The sequence below is a fragment of the Gallinula chloropus genome (genome assembly GCF_964237585.1).
Source record: "Gallinula chloropus genome assembly, chromosome: 2".
In the NCBI taxonomy this organism is placed as follows: domain Eukaryota; kingdom Metazoa; phylum Chordata; class Aves; order Gruiformes; family Rallidae; genus Gallinula; species Gallinula chloropus.
The window spans coordinates 25,810,835-25,826,424 of NC_140086.1; the positions used below are offsets into that span (position 1 = coordinate 25,810,835).

The 15,590-nt window shown below is 51.0% G+C and overlaps 1 protein-coding gene across 1 annotated transcript; it reads left to right on the forward strand.

Moving 5' to 3' along the window:
• Positions 1-1,833: 1,833 nt before the first annotated feature.
• CCNE2 (cyclin E2) lies at positions 1,834-14,648 on the forward strand (the record flags this gene model as incomplete). The annotated part of the gene is made up of 12 exons (XM_084280265.1): positions 1,834-2,769; positions 3,207-3,241; positions 3,335-3,443; positions 3,615-3,671; positions 5,579-5,730; positions 7,398-7,536; positions 9,974-10,120; positions 11,395-11,490; positions 12,210-12,344; positions 13,160-13,271; positions 14,039-14,193; positions 14,547-14,648. The coding sequence occupies 12 exons, from the start codon at positions 1,834-1,836 to the stop codon at positions 14,646-14,648; spliced, it is 2,175 nt and encodes a 724-aa protein (XP_084136391.1).
• Positions 14,649-15,590: the final 942 nt, after the last annotated feature.

Consider the following 15,590-nt stretch of genomic DNA (forward strand, 5'->3'; position numbering starts at 1 on the left):
GACGAGAGGGGTTTGCTTGAAGGCAGCTGCGGCTTCTCTGTGCTGTTTTGCAGCAGTTGTGCTCTGCTGCAGGCGAGGAGAAGCACCAGCTGCTTCCACCAGCAAAATGGCTGCAGGTGCCCTGCGCTGAGGTGAGGCCCTGCCTCCACACACGAGCCCTGCCGCGGGTGCTTTGCAGAAAGGTAGGTGCTCAGGGCAGAGAGTATTCATGGTACTGGGGGGTTGGGCTGCTTTTGGGGGTGTGGGGTTTGGTTTTAATGTTTCTTTTGAGGATGTTTATTAAGAAAGCACCATGCCACCCCTGAGCGCTGTTACTGGGGCCTGGACAGTGTGCCTGGCAGAGGGTAAGCTTCAGGCTGCCCAGGGAGGTGGTGGAGTCTCCATCTCTGGAGATATTCAAGACCCGCCTGGACGCCTATCTGAGTGATATGTCCTAGGGAGCTGCTTTGGCAGGGGGGTTGGACCCGATGATCTCTTGAGGACCCTTCCAACCCCTACGATTCTATGATTCAGCATCGTCTCATGCCGGATGCGGGGTTTGCCTTCATCCCGCGGCCCGGGACTCTGTGGCTCCCGAGGGGCAGCAACGGGCCCGGCTGAAGCGTGTGGAAAGCTGCTGACCGCAGCGGGGTGTCGGTTGGGCCGGAGGCTGGTGCCGCAGGGAGAAGCGGACTGTCGCTCGCACGCCCGCCTGGCAGGGGTGTCGCTGACGGGCGGCGGGCCCCTCCCCGGCCCTACGAGCTGCCGGCGGGGCCGGATGAGCGCTGACGGGGCTGCCGGCGGTGCCACCAGCCAGGCGGCTGGCGGGAGGGAGAGGGGGCGGGGCGGGGCAGCGCCGGGCGCGCGCGGCGGAGCCGTGTTTACATTCCGCCGCCCGCTGCACGTTGTCGCGGAGCGGCGCGCGCCCATTGGCCAGGCAGGGCGGCGGCCCCGCCCCTGGGCGGGCGGGCCGCGTTCCGCCAGGCGCGCGGCGCGTGAGGCCGCCGGCGGAGCTGCCCCGGTGGGGCGCGGGCGCGGGGCTTGGCGCAGCGGCGCGGGATGACGGTGCCGGGGGTGCCCTGCCGGGGGGGGGCGGGACGCGGCGCGGAGGTGGGGGGAAAGCGGACGGGCAGCGGGTGGCTCTCCTTTGTGAGGTGGCGGCAGCGGCAGCCCTCCTCTCGGCACCTCCTGGGATGCCTCCGCCCAGGGAACCGTGGCGGGCGAGCGGGAAAGATGCAGGGGTGCCGCGGCGGCCGGCGGAGGTTCGGCCGGGAGCGGGACGGCCCTGCGGCGAAGGGGCGGTGCTGGGGCGAGCGGGGCGCTGGCTGAGGGAGGGCGGCGGGCGGGAGAGCTGTCTGCCGCCCTCGCACATGCGCAGCGCGGGCCCGGGCCGCACTATATAGGACTTGGCGCCGGCGCCACCGCCAGCTGAGCAGCGCGGCCCGGGCGGCGGCGGCAGAGGTGCGCGGGGGGTGGCAGAAAGGGGTCCCGCCGGCGGGAGGCTGTGGCGGTGGTGATGATGGTGGCGGTGGTGATGGTGGTGGCGGCGGCGATCGCGGTGGCAGTAGTGGTTATGATTGTGACGGTGGCAGTAGCGGTGGCAGTGGTAGCTAAGGTACCGGCGAGACCCGGTGCCGGTGCGAGGGGATAAGAGGGGCCCAGTCGCGGCGGGCGGTGGTGTGGCGCGGGCCGGCGGCCGGGAGCGGTGGGGTGGGCTGCCCGCCCGGGCACCGTTTTGGAGGGAGAGCGGCTCGGGAGACCGGAGGGGTGGGTAACCGCGCGCGGCCCCATCCGCCCCCGCGGTGCCCTCCCGCCCAGGGCAGGCAGCAGTGTGGGGAGCCCCTGCGAGAGGCGATGGCCCGGGCGGGCACCGCCGGCGGGAGGCAGCGCGGCGGGCCGGGGTGTCGGCGGGAACCCGCCATCACCTCCACTCCTCCTCGGGGCCGCCCGGCGGCTGGGAGCCCTGTGGGGGTGGCGGGCTGCCGGGTTTTGGAGGGAGACGGGCGCGGTGGGGGTGGGGAAGCCGGCCGAGCCGCTTGGCGGGCTGACCCCGATTGCCGGCCCGCGCCGCCCGCCTTCACCCCTCCGCGGCGGCGGGTCCCGGCTGCCCCCCCCCCGCCCTGCCCCTCAGGACAGGGGCTTTGCGAGGAGGACGCCTGGTTGGGGCACCCCCCTCACCGCCCCCGACCCCCGCGGGGTCCCGGGCTCATCCCGCGCTTGTATGGGGTTCCCCCCCGGGGCGAAGCGTCCTGGCTGGAAGGGGGGGTCCCCGTGTGCGGGACTGCCCTGCCGGCAGGCCGGCGCCCCCACTTCCCCCTCACGTTTTGGAGGGAGCCTCGCTCGCGGCAAGGCGGGAGCGCGGGGGAAGGGGGGCCGCGGTGCTGCCCTGCTCCCTGCCCCTTCGCGCGTCCCCTCAGCACCCCTCGGGCGGGGAGGGGGACGGGGACGGGGACAGGGGGCAGCTCCGTCCTTTTTGGAGGGAGGGAGAGCGATGGCGGGCAGCGGCAGTGCCCCCTCCGCATCCTGACCCCCGCTGCGCCCCGGGGCTGGCCGAGGCGCCCCCCGGCCCGGCCCATCGCGGCGCGGCGCAACGCAGGCCGCCGCCTCCCCGCTCTCTGGAAATTGGCGCGGAACCGGCGCGACGTGAGCGCGGGCGGTGGCAGGCGGCCCGGCTCAGCTCAGCTCCGCTCCGCTCCGCTCGGCCCGGCCCGGCCCATCCCGGCAGGTGTGGGGGGCCGGCGGCGGAATCTCCTCGGAGGGAGCCGCTGCATCGGCACAACGTGTTGCTGTGTGGGTGCCCGGTGGCTGCAGTGGAGTGGGAGTGGGGGCTGTCACAACCGCGGGGACAAATCCATCTCTCCCCCCCCCCCCTCCCCCCCCCCGCCATCCTCCTGCGTGGGAAATGTCCCTTTACAGCTTTCCCTCCCAAACCCAGGCTAGACGAGCCCAGCTAGCCTGAGCCAAGCTGGCTGCTGGCATACGTGGGCATCGCTGTATAACCCACTTCAGCAGTTTAACTCCCAGCAGAACGTGGAGTTGCCTGTGGTTATGTGCACACTGCACAGATGTCCTCTGCTTAGGCGTCCCTCACACCAGTAACATACTTTTCAGTGGTGTAAACTATGCTGATCTTTGTGATGTGTCCTGTGATGCAAAGTACAGAACTTGGTACAACTTCCAGAGGATCCATTAACAGAGCCTGTGTTGGTTTCGTTTGGTCCAGGTAGAGATCTTACAGCCCAAAGAAGATGTCAAGACGCAGGTAAACTGTGAGCACTGAAATACACTAAGCTTATCTGTATCCCTCTAACAATTGCAGCCTTTCTAACATCTAGTGTCTTTTTGCTCTTTGCAGTAGCCGTTTGCAAGCCAAGCAGCAGCAGCCGCCACTGTCACGTCAAGAGTTTCCACAAGAACTTCAAGCACCAGAACATCTCCAGACCAGAAAAAGGAGACCAGCAGAGGTGACCAGTTTGGGCAACTTTATGAATTTAAGAATATCCAAAGTGCATTTGGATGGGGGAATCTTTACCCTGTGGAGTTATAAAGTGGGGCAGGGGTAGCAACAATTTAGTGTTAAAGGTGTGTGTACTGGTCATTGTCAGTGTCTTGATATGTCTCTCTCTTATCAGCAGGAGATGAAGAAAAGAGAAGATGGGAAAATCGCTAAAAAGCATCAATATGAGATTAAGGTAATTCAATCCTGATTACTGGTTCAAGCTAGGTGAGGGAGTCCATCTGGTTTATGTTGGGTGGGAATGAAGTCGTGTTCCACACAAGTATTGAATAGGGGAAGTTTCTACCTTCAGAAATTAAAAACCACGTGAGCTTTGCACCTTGGCTTCCTTTTCTATGTTTTTGCTTTCTTACGTGTGGCTTTGCTGTAGATAAAGGGCCCTTCAATATGGGAACCACTGCAGGGTAAGATTAGGTGTAAAAATGAGAATAAACCCAGGTATTTCAATAATTTCACAGGCAGAGCAGGTAAGGCCTGGAGGCAAATCATTGCACTTGTTTTAACAGAAGGTGTGGTTTCATGGCCATTTAGTTAAGACTCCTAACCATGCAGGCCCTCTTTACTTTCATGTAACAGTTCTTTTTGATTAATTTAATCAATTTAGGAATCTGTTTTAACTAACGTAGGAAACTTCCAAACCAAGTGAGGGGCTTTACAGTTGTTTAAAGTGGATTAGTAAAATAATGTAGCTTTGTAAAACAAATGAGACTCACAGCTACAGTGAAGCAAAACTCTTCAGATTGTGAAGTTTTGCAAACTTTGTGTAGGTATAAATGCTGTGTAAGTACATCAGCTGTACTGTACTTCGGTTGAAACCATATGTCACAACTTACCTTTGCTGAGAAGGGGGAATCCTGCTCCCCTTTCCCTTCTTGATAGCTGGCCATGCACCCCATCCCCTGCCATGCTCCATTTTTGGTTCTCTATGTGAAGCAGTATGCAGACTTGGCTTTCAGATTTGGCTGTACAAAATGAGGTACTGTTCTGCCAGGTTAGTGAGCTGAATCAATCCAGCAGAGAGTCTGACAATCATCAAAGCTGACAAAAAAAAAAGGAAGGAGAGGGACGTGGAGAGTGAGGATCACAGGAGAGAAAATGGAGCAGGGTGTCTCTTCTCTTGTGGCTGTTAAGATCAGTTCTGCTGAAATACCTAACTTCACCCTTAGAGTACTTCACCTGGGGGATAGATAGATTTAGACAGACTAAGGAAATGGTAGATAGTTTACCTTGCCAAAAGAGCTGTGTAGGAAAAACTTCCGTGTTCAGGGGGCAGGCATTGCTTTTCTCTGGGAATGGGATACCCCTAAAGGCACAGAATGTAATTGAAGTTCCATGTCACCATTTTGAAGGCTGTCAGCCATTATGGGGTTGCATGTGCCCCATGCATTTGATACCTCCTGACTTGTATTGGTTATGTACATCCAAATAAGTATTGGTGAAACCAGTTGCAGAGTTAACTAATCTAGAAATCCTTCTGTGAAGCTTTTTGCATTAATAACTTTGGGGTCTTCTCCTTTTGAGTCGTTGCATCCCATATTTGGCATTGGCAGGCTGAGAGATAGTTCACAGCTGCTGCTTGCTCAAGTGGGTATCTAGCTCAGGAGCCGAGATGGGTGGCTCCTCTCTGGACTGCTTAATTGGAAGATAACAAGTTGCTGAATTTCCACTGAGAGACAGTAGAACCTCCACCCTCTCCTTTCTTTTCTCTCTCAGTAGATAAGTAGATAGGACAGGCAACCTAATGTCTTGTGTTTTAGGAGCAGTGTGTACCTTTGCCTCGTGTACTGAGCAGCTCAAGCAATGGATAGGTTACTTGCAGGCTCATAAACTAAAGACAGTTGTTTTCCTAAAAGCTGAGTTTCCGAAACTTAGCCAATTTGTTTATGTGTGTTCTGCCCTGACTCCGAAAGGCTTTGTTGGCATTTAATCTCTCTGTCCTCCATTTCAGTACTTGAATCCATGCTGAGGTCCAAAAAGACTTCAGATACATTACACAGATTGTTGTGACATTAATGTGCTTCTCACCTTTCTTCCCTCTCTCAGCAGAATCAGGAATTTAAAGATCCCTTGTTTGTGTTGCAGAGTTGCTGGCCGGCCGCGATAACGGGAGGCATCTCGCCTTGCATAATTATTGAAACTCCTCACAAGGAATCAGTAACCACTGACTTCTCAAAGTTCAAAAAATACAGGTTCAGAAACCTCTTCATAAATCCATCACCTCTGCCAGAGCTCAGGTAAGTTTACCCAGTGCAGTGGTCATTGATGTCTTATCAAATATGCCAAACTACTCTGGTAAAATCTGTTGTTGTATAGTAGTGGGCAGTACTCTGTCCAGACTTTGATGTCTCTCCATCCCACAAACAATTTGATAGCCAAAACCCACAGAAAATCTGGTTTTTTTTCCCCAAGTCATATAAACACACCAGACAGGTAATTTTCACCTTTCATAGCTGTCCTTTTTCCTCCCAGTGTTGCTCTCAAGCTTGCTGAACTGTGCTTCAAAGAGCAGTGTGCTCTTCTCTGTACCTAGTAAACCACACTTTTGTATGTGTTGGAAAGCTTAGTCCAAAGTAGTGGTTAAAAAATAATAAGGATGATGATGGTGAATGAGGGAATGTCAGGCACTCCTTCAGCAAGTTGTTGGAGAACAGCTGGATCCCAAAGACACATTCAGATACAGAATTCCCTGCGAGGAGTTTGATCCTTGATGTTCTTTCACTGGGCTCTGTCCTTTCTGATAAGCTGAATGAGAGGATCAATTACCGTCTCCTGCCTTCTCCTGCTTTCCAAACTGCTGCAGGATGGGAGGCTTCTTGATGCCTCTAATGGGGACACTTGTGCATCAAACAAGCAAGTAACTCTCCTGTGTTTAACTTGAGATGGCAGCAGAACGAAACTGGTCTGGGTTAGAATTGGTAGAGGATACCAGTGATCAGGTCTGCTTAGTGTCTCTGGTTCCACTTGGGGCAAGGTAAACATACAGCTTGAAAAATCTCCATACAGAATCAGCACTGTACTGCTAATGTAACTGTAGAATGAAACTTAGGAACTGTAGGGTGAAAAGTACACCTAAGAAAAAAAAACATATCAATTCATAATAACAATAATTACAAAAGCCAAGTGATATTAATGATATAGGCATCTTCTTGCCAAGTAGACTTGTGTGCTAATAAATTATAAATTAGTGATAAACAAGGGCTCAGTTTTTCTAACGATGGCCGGTTTCTGAATCACAGAACATTAGGAGTTGGAAGGGACCTTGAAAGGTCATCTAGTCCATCCCCCCTGCCAGAGCAGGATCACCTAGACTAAATCACACAGGAACACATCCAGTGGGTTTGAATGTCTCCAGAGAAGGAGACTCTACAACCTCCCTGGGCAGCCTGTCCCAGTGCTCCCTCACTGTGAAAAAGTTCCTCCTTAATTCACATGGAACTTTCTGTGCTCCAGCTTGCCTTCAGGTAGGCTGGAAGAGGGAGGGATGGATGAGTGACTTCCAAACACCATCAGTAAATGTTTTTCCCAAAATAATCCAGACAACTTCATGTATGTTTTGTGTTTCTTGGGGAACAGTCTGGGGTTTTTTTGTGGGTTTTCTCTTGTTCTCTGGACAGCCACCTAACTAGGCAATCTCTGAAACTCTCATGTGTGCGGCTTCAGGATGCACATGGGTCTATTGGCTGTTCTGTAACACTGGACTTGCTGATGCTTTTGGCAAGCTGCTGTTGTGATGTAAAATGCTCAAAGTACCTGCAGCTTTCTAATTACCACAAGGATCTTAGAGTACATGGAAATCTTCTCTTTGTTCCTGAATATCTCTAAACAATAAATAATGCTTTTGTGCTCCTTTTGTGAAAGTGTATATATACGTAACAGTGCTTTGTGCAACTCTTTTCCATAGCTGGGGGAATTCCAAAGATGTCTGGCTCAACATGCTGAAGAAGGAGAACAGATATACTCATTGCAAACATCATTTCGTGTCACTACACTCTAGCTTGCAACCCCACATGAGATCCATACTGTTAGACTGGCTCTTAGAGGTACGTGCTGTGAGTTACTTGGCTGTGTGTTGTGCCTGTGAAGCAGGCAGGGGAGAGTACAGCTTTTTACCTAAGGATCCAATAGCACAATGTGAGTGATGATAAACACCAAAACTGGTTTGCAGCGAAGGGCACCCAGGTTACAGTTCTTGATCCTCCTGGTGAGCTACATTCAGTCTTCCCCAGCAGGAGATGGGGGCAGTGAGCTGCAGCACTTAACTTTTGCTCTTGCCACCTGGGAAGGGGAGAGCTCTAGATTTGGGCATTTGTATTGAAATAGCTGTAGACAGATTAGTTGTGGAGCTCTGCCTTTGCATCTTAGACTGTATCTAAGCCATGAGGCAACTGTATCTGTATCGATGACTTGAGTTTTCACTTTCACCCTGCATACATCAGGAGATGTCAGCCCCTAATGCTATTTTCTGACTTGTTAGTGAATTTCTAATTCTATCTGAAGCAGAAGAAAGTAGTACACTAGTGGCTGACATCTGAAGGGTCTTGATACAGGCAGGTTCCTATTGGAAAACGATTGCAGACACATGGCCCACACTCCCCTGTGATCACTGTACCTCAGAGCCTTCCAGTTGCCAAACAAAATGGAAACTGTCAGTCTGGGCAGCCCTCGTGGAGGAGCACTGGTGTTGCCAAGGGAGACCTACCTTCTGGGGGTGTTTCAGAGAACCTTACACTGTGTGTGTTCAGTCACCACTGCCATAAGCAACCTTTGACTCGTGCAGCCCTTGCCCATCAGGAGAAGGGCTCCTGCAGGTTTGCCAGTCCCATAACAAGTCCTCCAGGAAGGCAGCGCTCTTGCTGTCCTGGTGCAACAGTGCTAATAGGGAATGGCAAGGGAAGGGGAAGGAACATGTGTTTGATTTTGGTTTGTGTTTTTAAAAAATACAGCATGAATTTAAACCCTATTCCACTTGCACACTTCACTACTTCCTCCAATGTGTAACTTACACACCACCATCAAATTGTGTTTTGTTGCTATTTTTTTTTTTTTTTTAATCTTGAACTCTTAGGAAATCCTTGTATTTCCAAACAGAAATGTCAGCAAGGTTCTTGCTGTTGTCCAGCTCAGTGGTTCCATATGCCACAGTGGATTAAAATCACAGCAATTTTGAGAGTCCTCCAGAAGATCCTAAAGTTGTCTTCTGTAACATCATAGCTGAGATACTATTTAACATGACCAAGCATTATTCCTTACGTTTGGGCAACACACTTACAGAACTTGTGCCCTTTATTCCCTGGTAAGCCTGGTCTCTGTACCTTCTCAGGTCTGAGTCTTGTTTGGAGCAGTAGTTAATAACACCAGCGTAGCACATGAAGTGGCAAATACTGGATCAGGTCTAAAAGAGCCAACACTGCTGTTACTGCCACCCAGTTGCATTTTTTGATGGTCAGGAAGGGTTTTAATTCACAAATCAGCTTTCAGCCTTATCTTAGGAAATGGCAGTGATATTTCTGATTTTGTATCCAAGTGACCCAGTGAAGCTGGGGCTTGGGTATTTCTTGGATATTCTTTCCTGTTGACTGAACAGAGATTATAAGTAATTTACAGATCCCAAACTGGTTTCTGGTTGGGGAAGCGATAGAGAGTTGCAGATACGCAGGAGTTGGGGTGGACCCACCAGAATCCAGTTAAAGTTCAGAGGAGAAAGTAGCCCCCTGCTTAAGATCTCCCCTCCTGGACAGTCTCCTTCCCCTTTTTGTCGAGCTGGCACTTGCAGGGCCCGGGCACAATGAGCGCATTAAGCGTCCCCCTGCCAGGGGAGCCGCGGCTGCGCCGAGCAGATGGCTGCTCCTGCAGTTTTGTTCCTGCTTAGCCAGCGAGGCTGCCCTGTGCCCGGGGGGCTGCAGCACTGCTCCTGGCTTGCCAGCACAGCCCTCTCAAGCAGGGGCTTCCAGGAGTATTTGATGGAAAGCAAAAAAAAAGAAAAAGGAAAAAAAATAGTAGTGTAGTGGTTCTGCTCTGTAAAAGGGACAGAGCAGGGAGGAGGAGCTGTGAGGGATACAGGAAGGGTCTGCTCAGTGACTTCAGCTTGAGGTTTGAGCCCCCAGTATTCTTAAGCAAATGAGTGGGGTGTTTTTCTGTTTTGTTGTAGTGGGCTTTTCCCCTCCTCAAGGAGGTTTTCTTCTTTCAATAGAAAATTGTTTGTACTCATTTTTTAGGAAAACTGGATGCAATTTAGGTTGGAAAAAATATACTTTGGAATTATGCTGCTGCATCATAGACAATCTGTGTTTAGGTTGGAGCATGGGGAATACTTTTCCTAGCCCCATACTAAGCACTATATCCTAACTAGGTGTGTGATGCTTTGTGTGGGCAAAAGCCAAGACTCTGCATACTGTGTTCTACTTCCTAAAGTGTGACTGCTTCAATGTGTGGAGTTTTTAACAGAAAATGGAATTGTTCTTGTTGTTTCTGTTGTAGGTGTGTGAGGTGTATGCACTCCACAGGGAAACCTTCTACCTAGCTCAAGACTTTTTTGATAGATTCATGTTGACACAAAAGAACATTAACAAGAGCATGCTTCAGCTCATAGGAATTACCTCATTATTCATTGCCTCCAAACTTGAGGTAAGAAGCTCTTTTACAGGGAGGAGGGTATTAAGTCTGGAATAACTAAAAAGACAGTGATAACACACTTATTTCTTCTGTCTGGATCTTTTGAACTTGGTGGTGTACATACAACAGTGAAGGTCAGAAGGGGAATTCTTTTTCTCCTCCTTCAGCTGTGCGTATGTCAATCTCTTGGGGCCTAGTCTTTGTCCTCCCTTTCCTCAGCAGCAGGGAAGGAGAGCACATACACTTAAAAGGTATGCAAATGTGCTAGGAGTAGTTTTGTTTTGTCTTTTTCCAAATACACAGCAATTGGCAAACAGTCTCAGGAGTGGGTGTGGGACTTGAACAAACCCAAGCCTAAGTCTCAAATTGCCTGTACGTCGGGCTGATATCACTTGAAACCCCTTCACTGGAGGTTGGTTTGGTGGGTTTTTTTAATTTTAAAGGTAGTGCAATCAGTGCAGTGGTGGTGATATGTTACATGGCACACTACAGCTGTGAGCCCAGAGCATATTTTTGGATGCCTCCTTTTGTAGGTCGTGGTAGGTTAGACTGAGAGGCAAAATTGGGATATTAAGTCTTGATATTTGGAAATCCCCCTATTTAGCTACTGTTCCTAAAGCCAAGGTAGTGCACTGCAAGCAGTTGTGTCTCCTAAGGAAGTGCGTGGGGCATCAGGCTGGCAGAGAAGTGGTTATACTGGCTGACAAGTTGGCTTTTGCTAACACACCTATACTGGCCCCAGCTGGCATGACTGGGTTGGCACATGTCTTTGGTAACCACCTCCATACTGTGGATTTTGCCAGCTACAGTGGCTGTGGGATTTTTCTCTCCTCTTCTTCTACCCTTTTTCTTTAATTTTTGTTTTCTTTTAAATCAGTGAGGCCACATCAGCGCTGACACTGTGCATCACCTGCATCAGCACACCTTTTCTAACCCCTTGCTGTGCTGTGCAAGAGTTAGGATGCTGTCTGGTTTTACAGGAATAGCTGAGTGGAAAGTGGTATAATGAAAGGCTGTTCTGATTGCTTGGTCAGAATTTATTCCCCCAAAAAGCTAAATCTGTGGTAAACCTATAATGTTTTACAACAGGCAACATATGACCTACTTGTTTGGAGTAGTCTCCTCATCCTTGTAAGTTTCAAGTCACTTCATATAATAAGAAAAACCCTGGTTCTAGCATAAGACATGTTGATGCTCTGGTATGGACTGTGCAGTGCCAGTACCTGCTCAAGCCTTCTGAGAGTCGTAAGGCCCTCTAATCTTAACTGTTCTCCCTCCCTTTCAAGGAAATCTATGCTCCTAAAATACAGGAGTTTGCTTACGTCACGGATGGCGCTTGCAGCGAGGACGATATTGTCAGAATGGAGCTTATTATGTTAAAGGTAACAACTCTGCTGTGGCTGTCGGTGCTGGCTGAGCTCAGCCTTGTGTTTTAATGTCATCTGTCTGCTTGGAAAGGGAATGTGTTCAGTTTGTGCCTCTCTCTGCAAAACAGCAAAGCCTTCATTGTATGTGCAGCCTCGCAGCCCTGGCTGGGGTGAAGCCCTGGCTGTTAGGAGAGGGCAGGTGAAAGTAAAGGCTCCTGACGGGTACAGCCCTCTGTGGGGCTGGCCAGAAAGCTCTCTGGACCTCACTGCACCTGCCGGGGTCCTTTACTGGGCCTCAGGAGAGTGAGGTGCAGAGCTGACACTACTCGCTGCTCCTTATGTTGGGACGGTTCCACCTCTACCACCGGAGGGCTCCTTGGGCATTTGTGCTTCACCTGCAGCGAGGAGTTGCAGCCAGCCCCAAGGCTCGGGGAAGTGCTCTCATTTCCCAGCTGCTGAATGAGGAAGATACATTAGGTCCAACTGCGTGGGCAAGGGGCTTGAGGCACACTTTTGTGCTGGCTGTAATGGGCCCTGTTCAAAAAGTACTGACAATGTGATCTGAAATGTTTTGTTTGTGCTTGGAATTGTACACAGACTTCAGGGTCTTTCGAGGGTCTGCACAATAAGCTGAGCAAACTCAGGAGGGGAGGTGTGGGACAAGAGCTTGGAGGGCAAAGCTGTCCTTGTGTGGCTTAACATGTGTGGTTTAACTGTTTGTTTAATATTTGCAGGCTTTAAAATGGGAACTCTGTCCAGTGACAATCATCTCTTGGCTGAACCTCTATCTTCAAGTGGATGCTCTGAGGGATGTTCCAAAAGTGCTGCTACCTCAGTATTCTCAGGAAAAATTCATTCAGATAGCACAGGTAGGCAGTAAACTGTATCAGAAAACGCTTTTTGGAGGGATTAAAGCACTGCAGAGCATCATTCCTTAATGGCTTTCCTGGGGGTAGTTTCCCTCACCTGTTACTTTATAATGTGAAGTTGGCTCTGCAGAGACCTTCCTGCTGTTTTGAGCAGAAGCGCCCACAAATTTCCTGTCTCCCACCACTCATGGATTTTAACACTTCTGTACACTGGGGAAAGTACAAATCCATCCTTTATTTTTGACTCTGGCATTCTGCAGAGAGCAGGCAGTGGGCACAGCTCTGAGAGGAGGGTGGATCACTTGAGATAACTTAAGGTGGCCGACTGGCCTTACCTCTGTTCTCTGTAACAGTGTTTCTGTGTGCTTGCCCCCACCGCAGTCTGAGAGGTATTTGACTGGCTTGAAACTTCCCTGGGGGTTCAGTTTCTTACAGGCATGTGGTGTGTCCAGCCTCAGAGAGGCTGACTGAAGAGCAGACATGTCTTAAGTCACTGAGCTTCTAGGTAATAGTTTAAGAAAATACCTTCCTGGAGCTCTGCTAAGAGTTTGCAGGTCTACCTGAGGTGCAAGGCACCCTTCACTTGCATGTCTGTAACCTGTTTGCATCACAACTCTGTGAGGCCCCTTTAACTGCGCTTGGCTCCAGAAATAAAGTAGCTGCATACAGTTGATGTGAGGAAGCAGAGGTGTGTTACAGAGCAGCTGGGGCAGGAGAAGAGCTGAGTGCACAGCAATGACCCCCACAGGATTGTACAGAAGTATCATCTTGTTCAAATTTGTAACTCCTGTTTCCTCCCCTCTGCACTTGCTCAGCTCTTGGACCTGTGCATCCTGGATGTGAACTCTTTGGACTTCCAGTACAGAACACTAGCTGCTGCTGCGTTCTGCCACTATACCTCAATCGAAGTGGTTAAGAAAGCGTCAGGTAAGCTGCCTTTGTAAAGCCTGGGCTTGCCAGGCTGGGAACTGTGAAAGCCTGAGCTGCTCTGAGTGTAGTGGTTTACTGGGCTGCCCAAGAGCAAAAGCTACACAGAGATGAGGTTGTTCTGTGGGGCGTGCTCCCCCATAATTTTGCTTCCTTCCTGCTGCTGATTCAGATGTTAACAGAATCCCAAAGAGAAGGAAATGCTTTGAGCATAGAATCACAGAGTGCATTAGGTTGGAAGGGCCCTTCAAAGGTCATCTAGTCAACCCCCTGTTTAACTAGATCAGGTTGCTCAGAGCTTCACCACCTTGAATGGCTCCAGGAAAGGGGCCACTACCTCTCTGGGCAACCTGTTCCAGTGTCTCATCACCCTCATAGTGACAAACTTCCTAATGTCTGATCTAAACCTACCCTGCTCTGGTTTAAATCCCTTGTCCTGTGGCTCCCTGCCCGCACAAACAGTGCCTCCCCAGCCTGCCTGTAGCAGGCTGTTACAGTGTGGGGTTCTGTAGTGAAAACCCTAACCTTGTGCTTGAGCTGAGGAAGCCACTTTGCCTCCCACCAGTACACACCAGGAGCCCTCAGCTCCCCGTGCTCTGCCACAAGGCTTTGCAGTACCAGGCACAGGGAAACATGGGAGCGAGCTCCAGAGAGGATGTTTGTGAATTGCTATCTGCAGTGTTAATCAAGCTTTTACACTTATGGCTGTACTGGAACACTGTGCAACTCCTTAATTTCTAACTGCACCGTGGTGCTCTGCCCTGCAGGCTTAGACTGGGACAGCATTTCAGAGTGTGTGGAGTGGATGGTGCCCTTTGCCAACGTGGTGAAAAAAGCCCCTGTGAAGCTGAAGAACTTCAAGAAGGTTGCAGCAGAAGATCAACATAATATCCAAACACACACAAACTATTTGGACATGCTGGTAGGTGACTCCTGGAGTTGCGTGTGTGCACCCGCCTCTTCCCGAGGCAGCCAAGGGCAGCCAGACACTTCCCTCCTCACACTGCACTCAGCTCAGTCAGCAGCACCTAACCCTTTGTTTCATGCTCCTGCCTGCTGATGCTCTAACCTAAAGGGGGTGTGTTTTACCGTAAAGCTGAGGCCATAAGCAAAGACTGGGCGGTGTATGCTGCAGTGTTTAGAAGCTCATCATCTTGTCTTTGGAGTGTAATGGTGCCTTGGAATACTTGACTTGTACTAGCAGTGTGAGGAAGCGCTGAGGAACAGTGCAACTTGCCACAGGTACTAACGGCCTTTCTCCTCCCCAATACACAGGAAGAAGTCAACAGTGGTTTAGCAGCTACTGCCCCAGGTCAGTTATCACCCATGTCAACAGGAGGAATAATAACACCTCCCAAAAGCACAGAGAAGAAATGAAACCTGGACACCCAGCTTCACAGACACCCAGAAACAGGACTTGGTGCTTCTGAAGAGACTACACTAAGGGAGAACTTGCTCTTTACAGCTACACAAGACTTGGGCAGTAAAAGCAGCCTCAAACGCAGAGCAGCAGATGGAAATTGAGACCTCTGTCCCTCCTACAGACTTGACAAAAGACTGACCCAGCATCCCTCCATGCTACCACAGGAGCCTGGACTACTTCGGTCTGTTCTCAGACACGACCTAACTCTGACCATTCCTAACTTATCTGTTTCAAGAACTCTTTAAACAAACGTGGCTGAATGGCAAAGTTTGTTCTCACCTTCTCTGCCAAACTTGCTTTACCTTGGGCTTGCCCCACAGAGGTTAAATGTCAGCGTGTACATGTCACCTCTTCTGTCCTTCTCTTGATAAAGGCTTACTGCCTGAGCTCAGGTGCTGTATTACAGAGGTCGGGGGTAGCAGTTTACTGTTCTGAAACCACTCTGCCCTTGCAGCCAGCGCTGCATCCAAGCCAGTTCCACGTGAGGCAGCTGAATTTAAGGTGGCCTGTCAGGGCTGCCCCAAACTTGAGTTCCAGCACATCACTGACCTCAGGTAAGAGTGCAAGCACAGAACCTGCTGCTGCAGTAACTGTAACTGGAAGAAGTGCAGTCCTTGAAGGAAGGACTCTGCTTTATAGAACCCAGCCACCAACTTCCAACAAGGACAAACGTGAGAACCCGAGACAGTATGGAAACAAGGTGCTGGTACTCTACACCCCTCACCGTGGAGCTGTCCTTTATCAGTGTTTAGAAACAGCATTAACTACTGTCTTTCCTTGGACAACTCACTACCTCTGCCTCTGAGGTGCTTCGCTTCTGCGATGAAGGGTCAGTACTGCGATAAATGGGTATCGCTCCTCCTCCCTCTTTCCAGATGCTCCCCCTGTGCCCCATG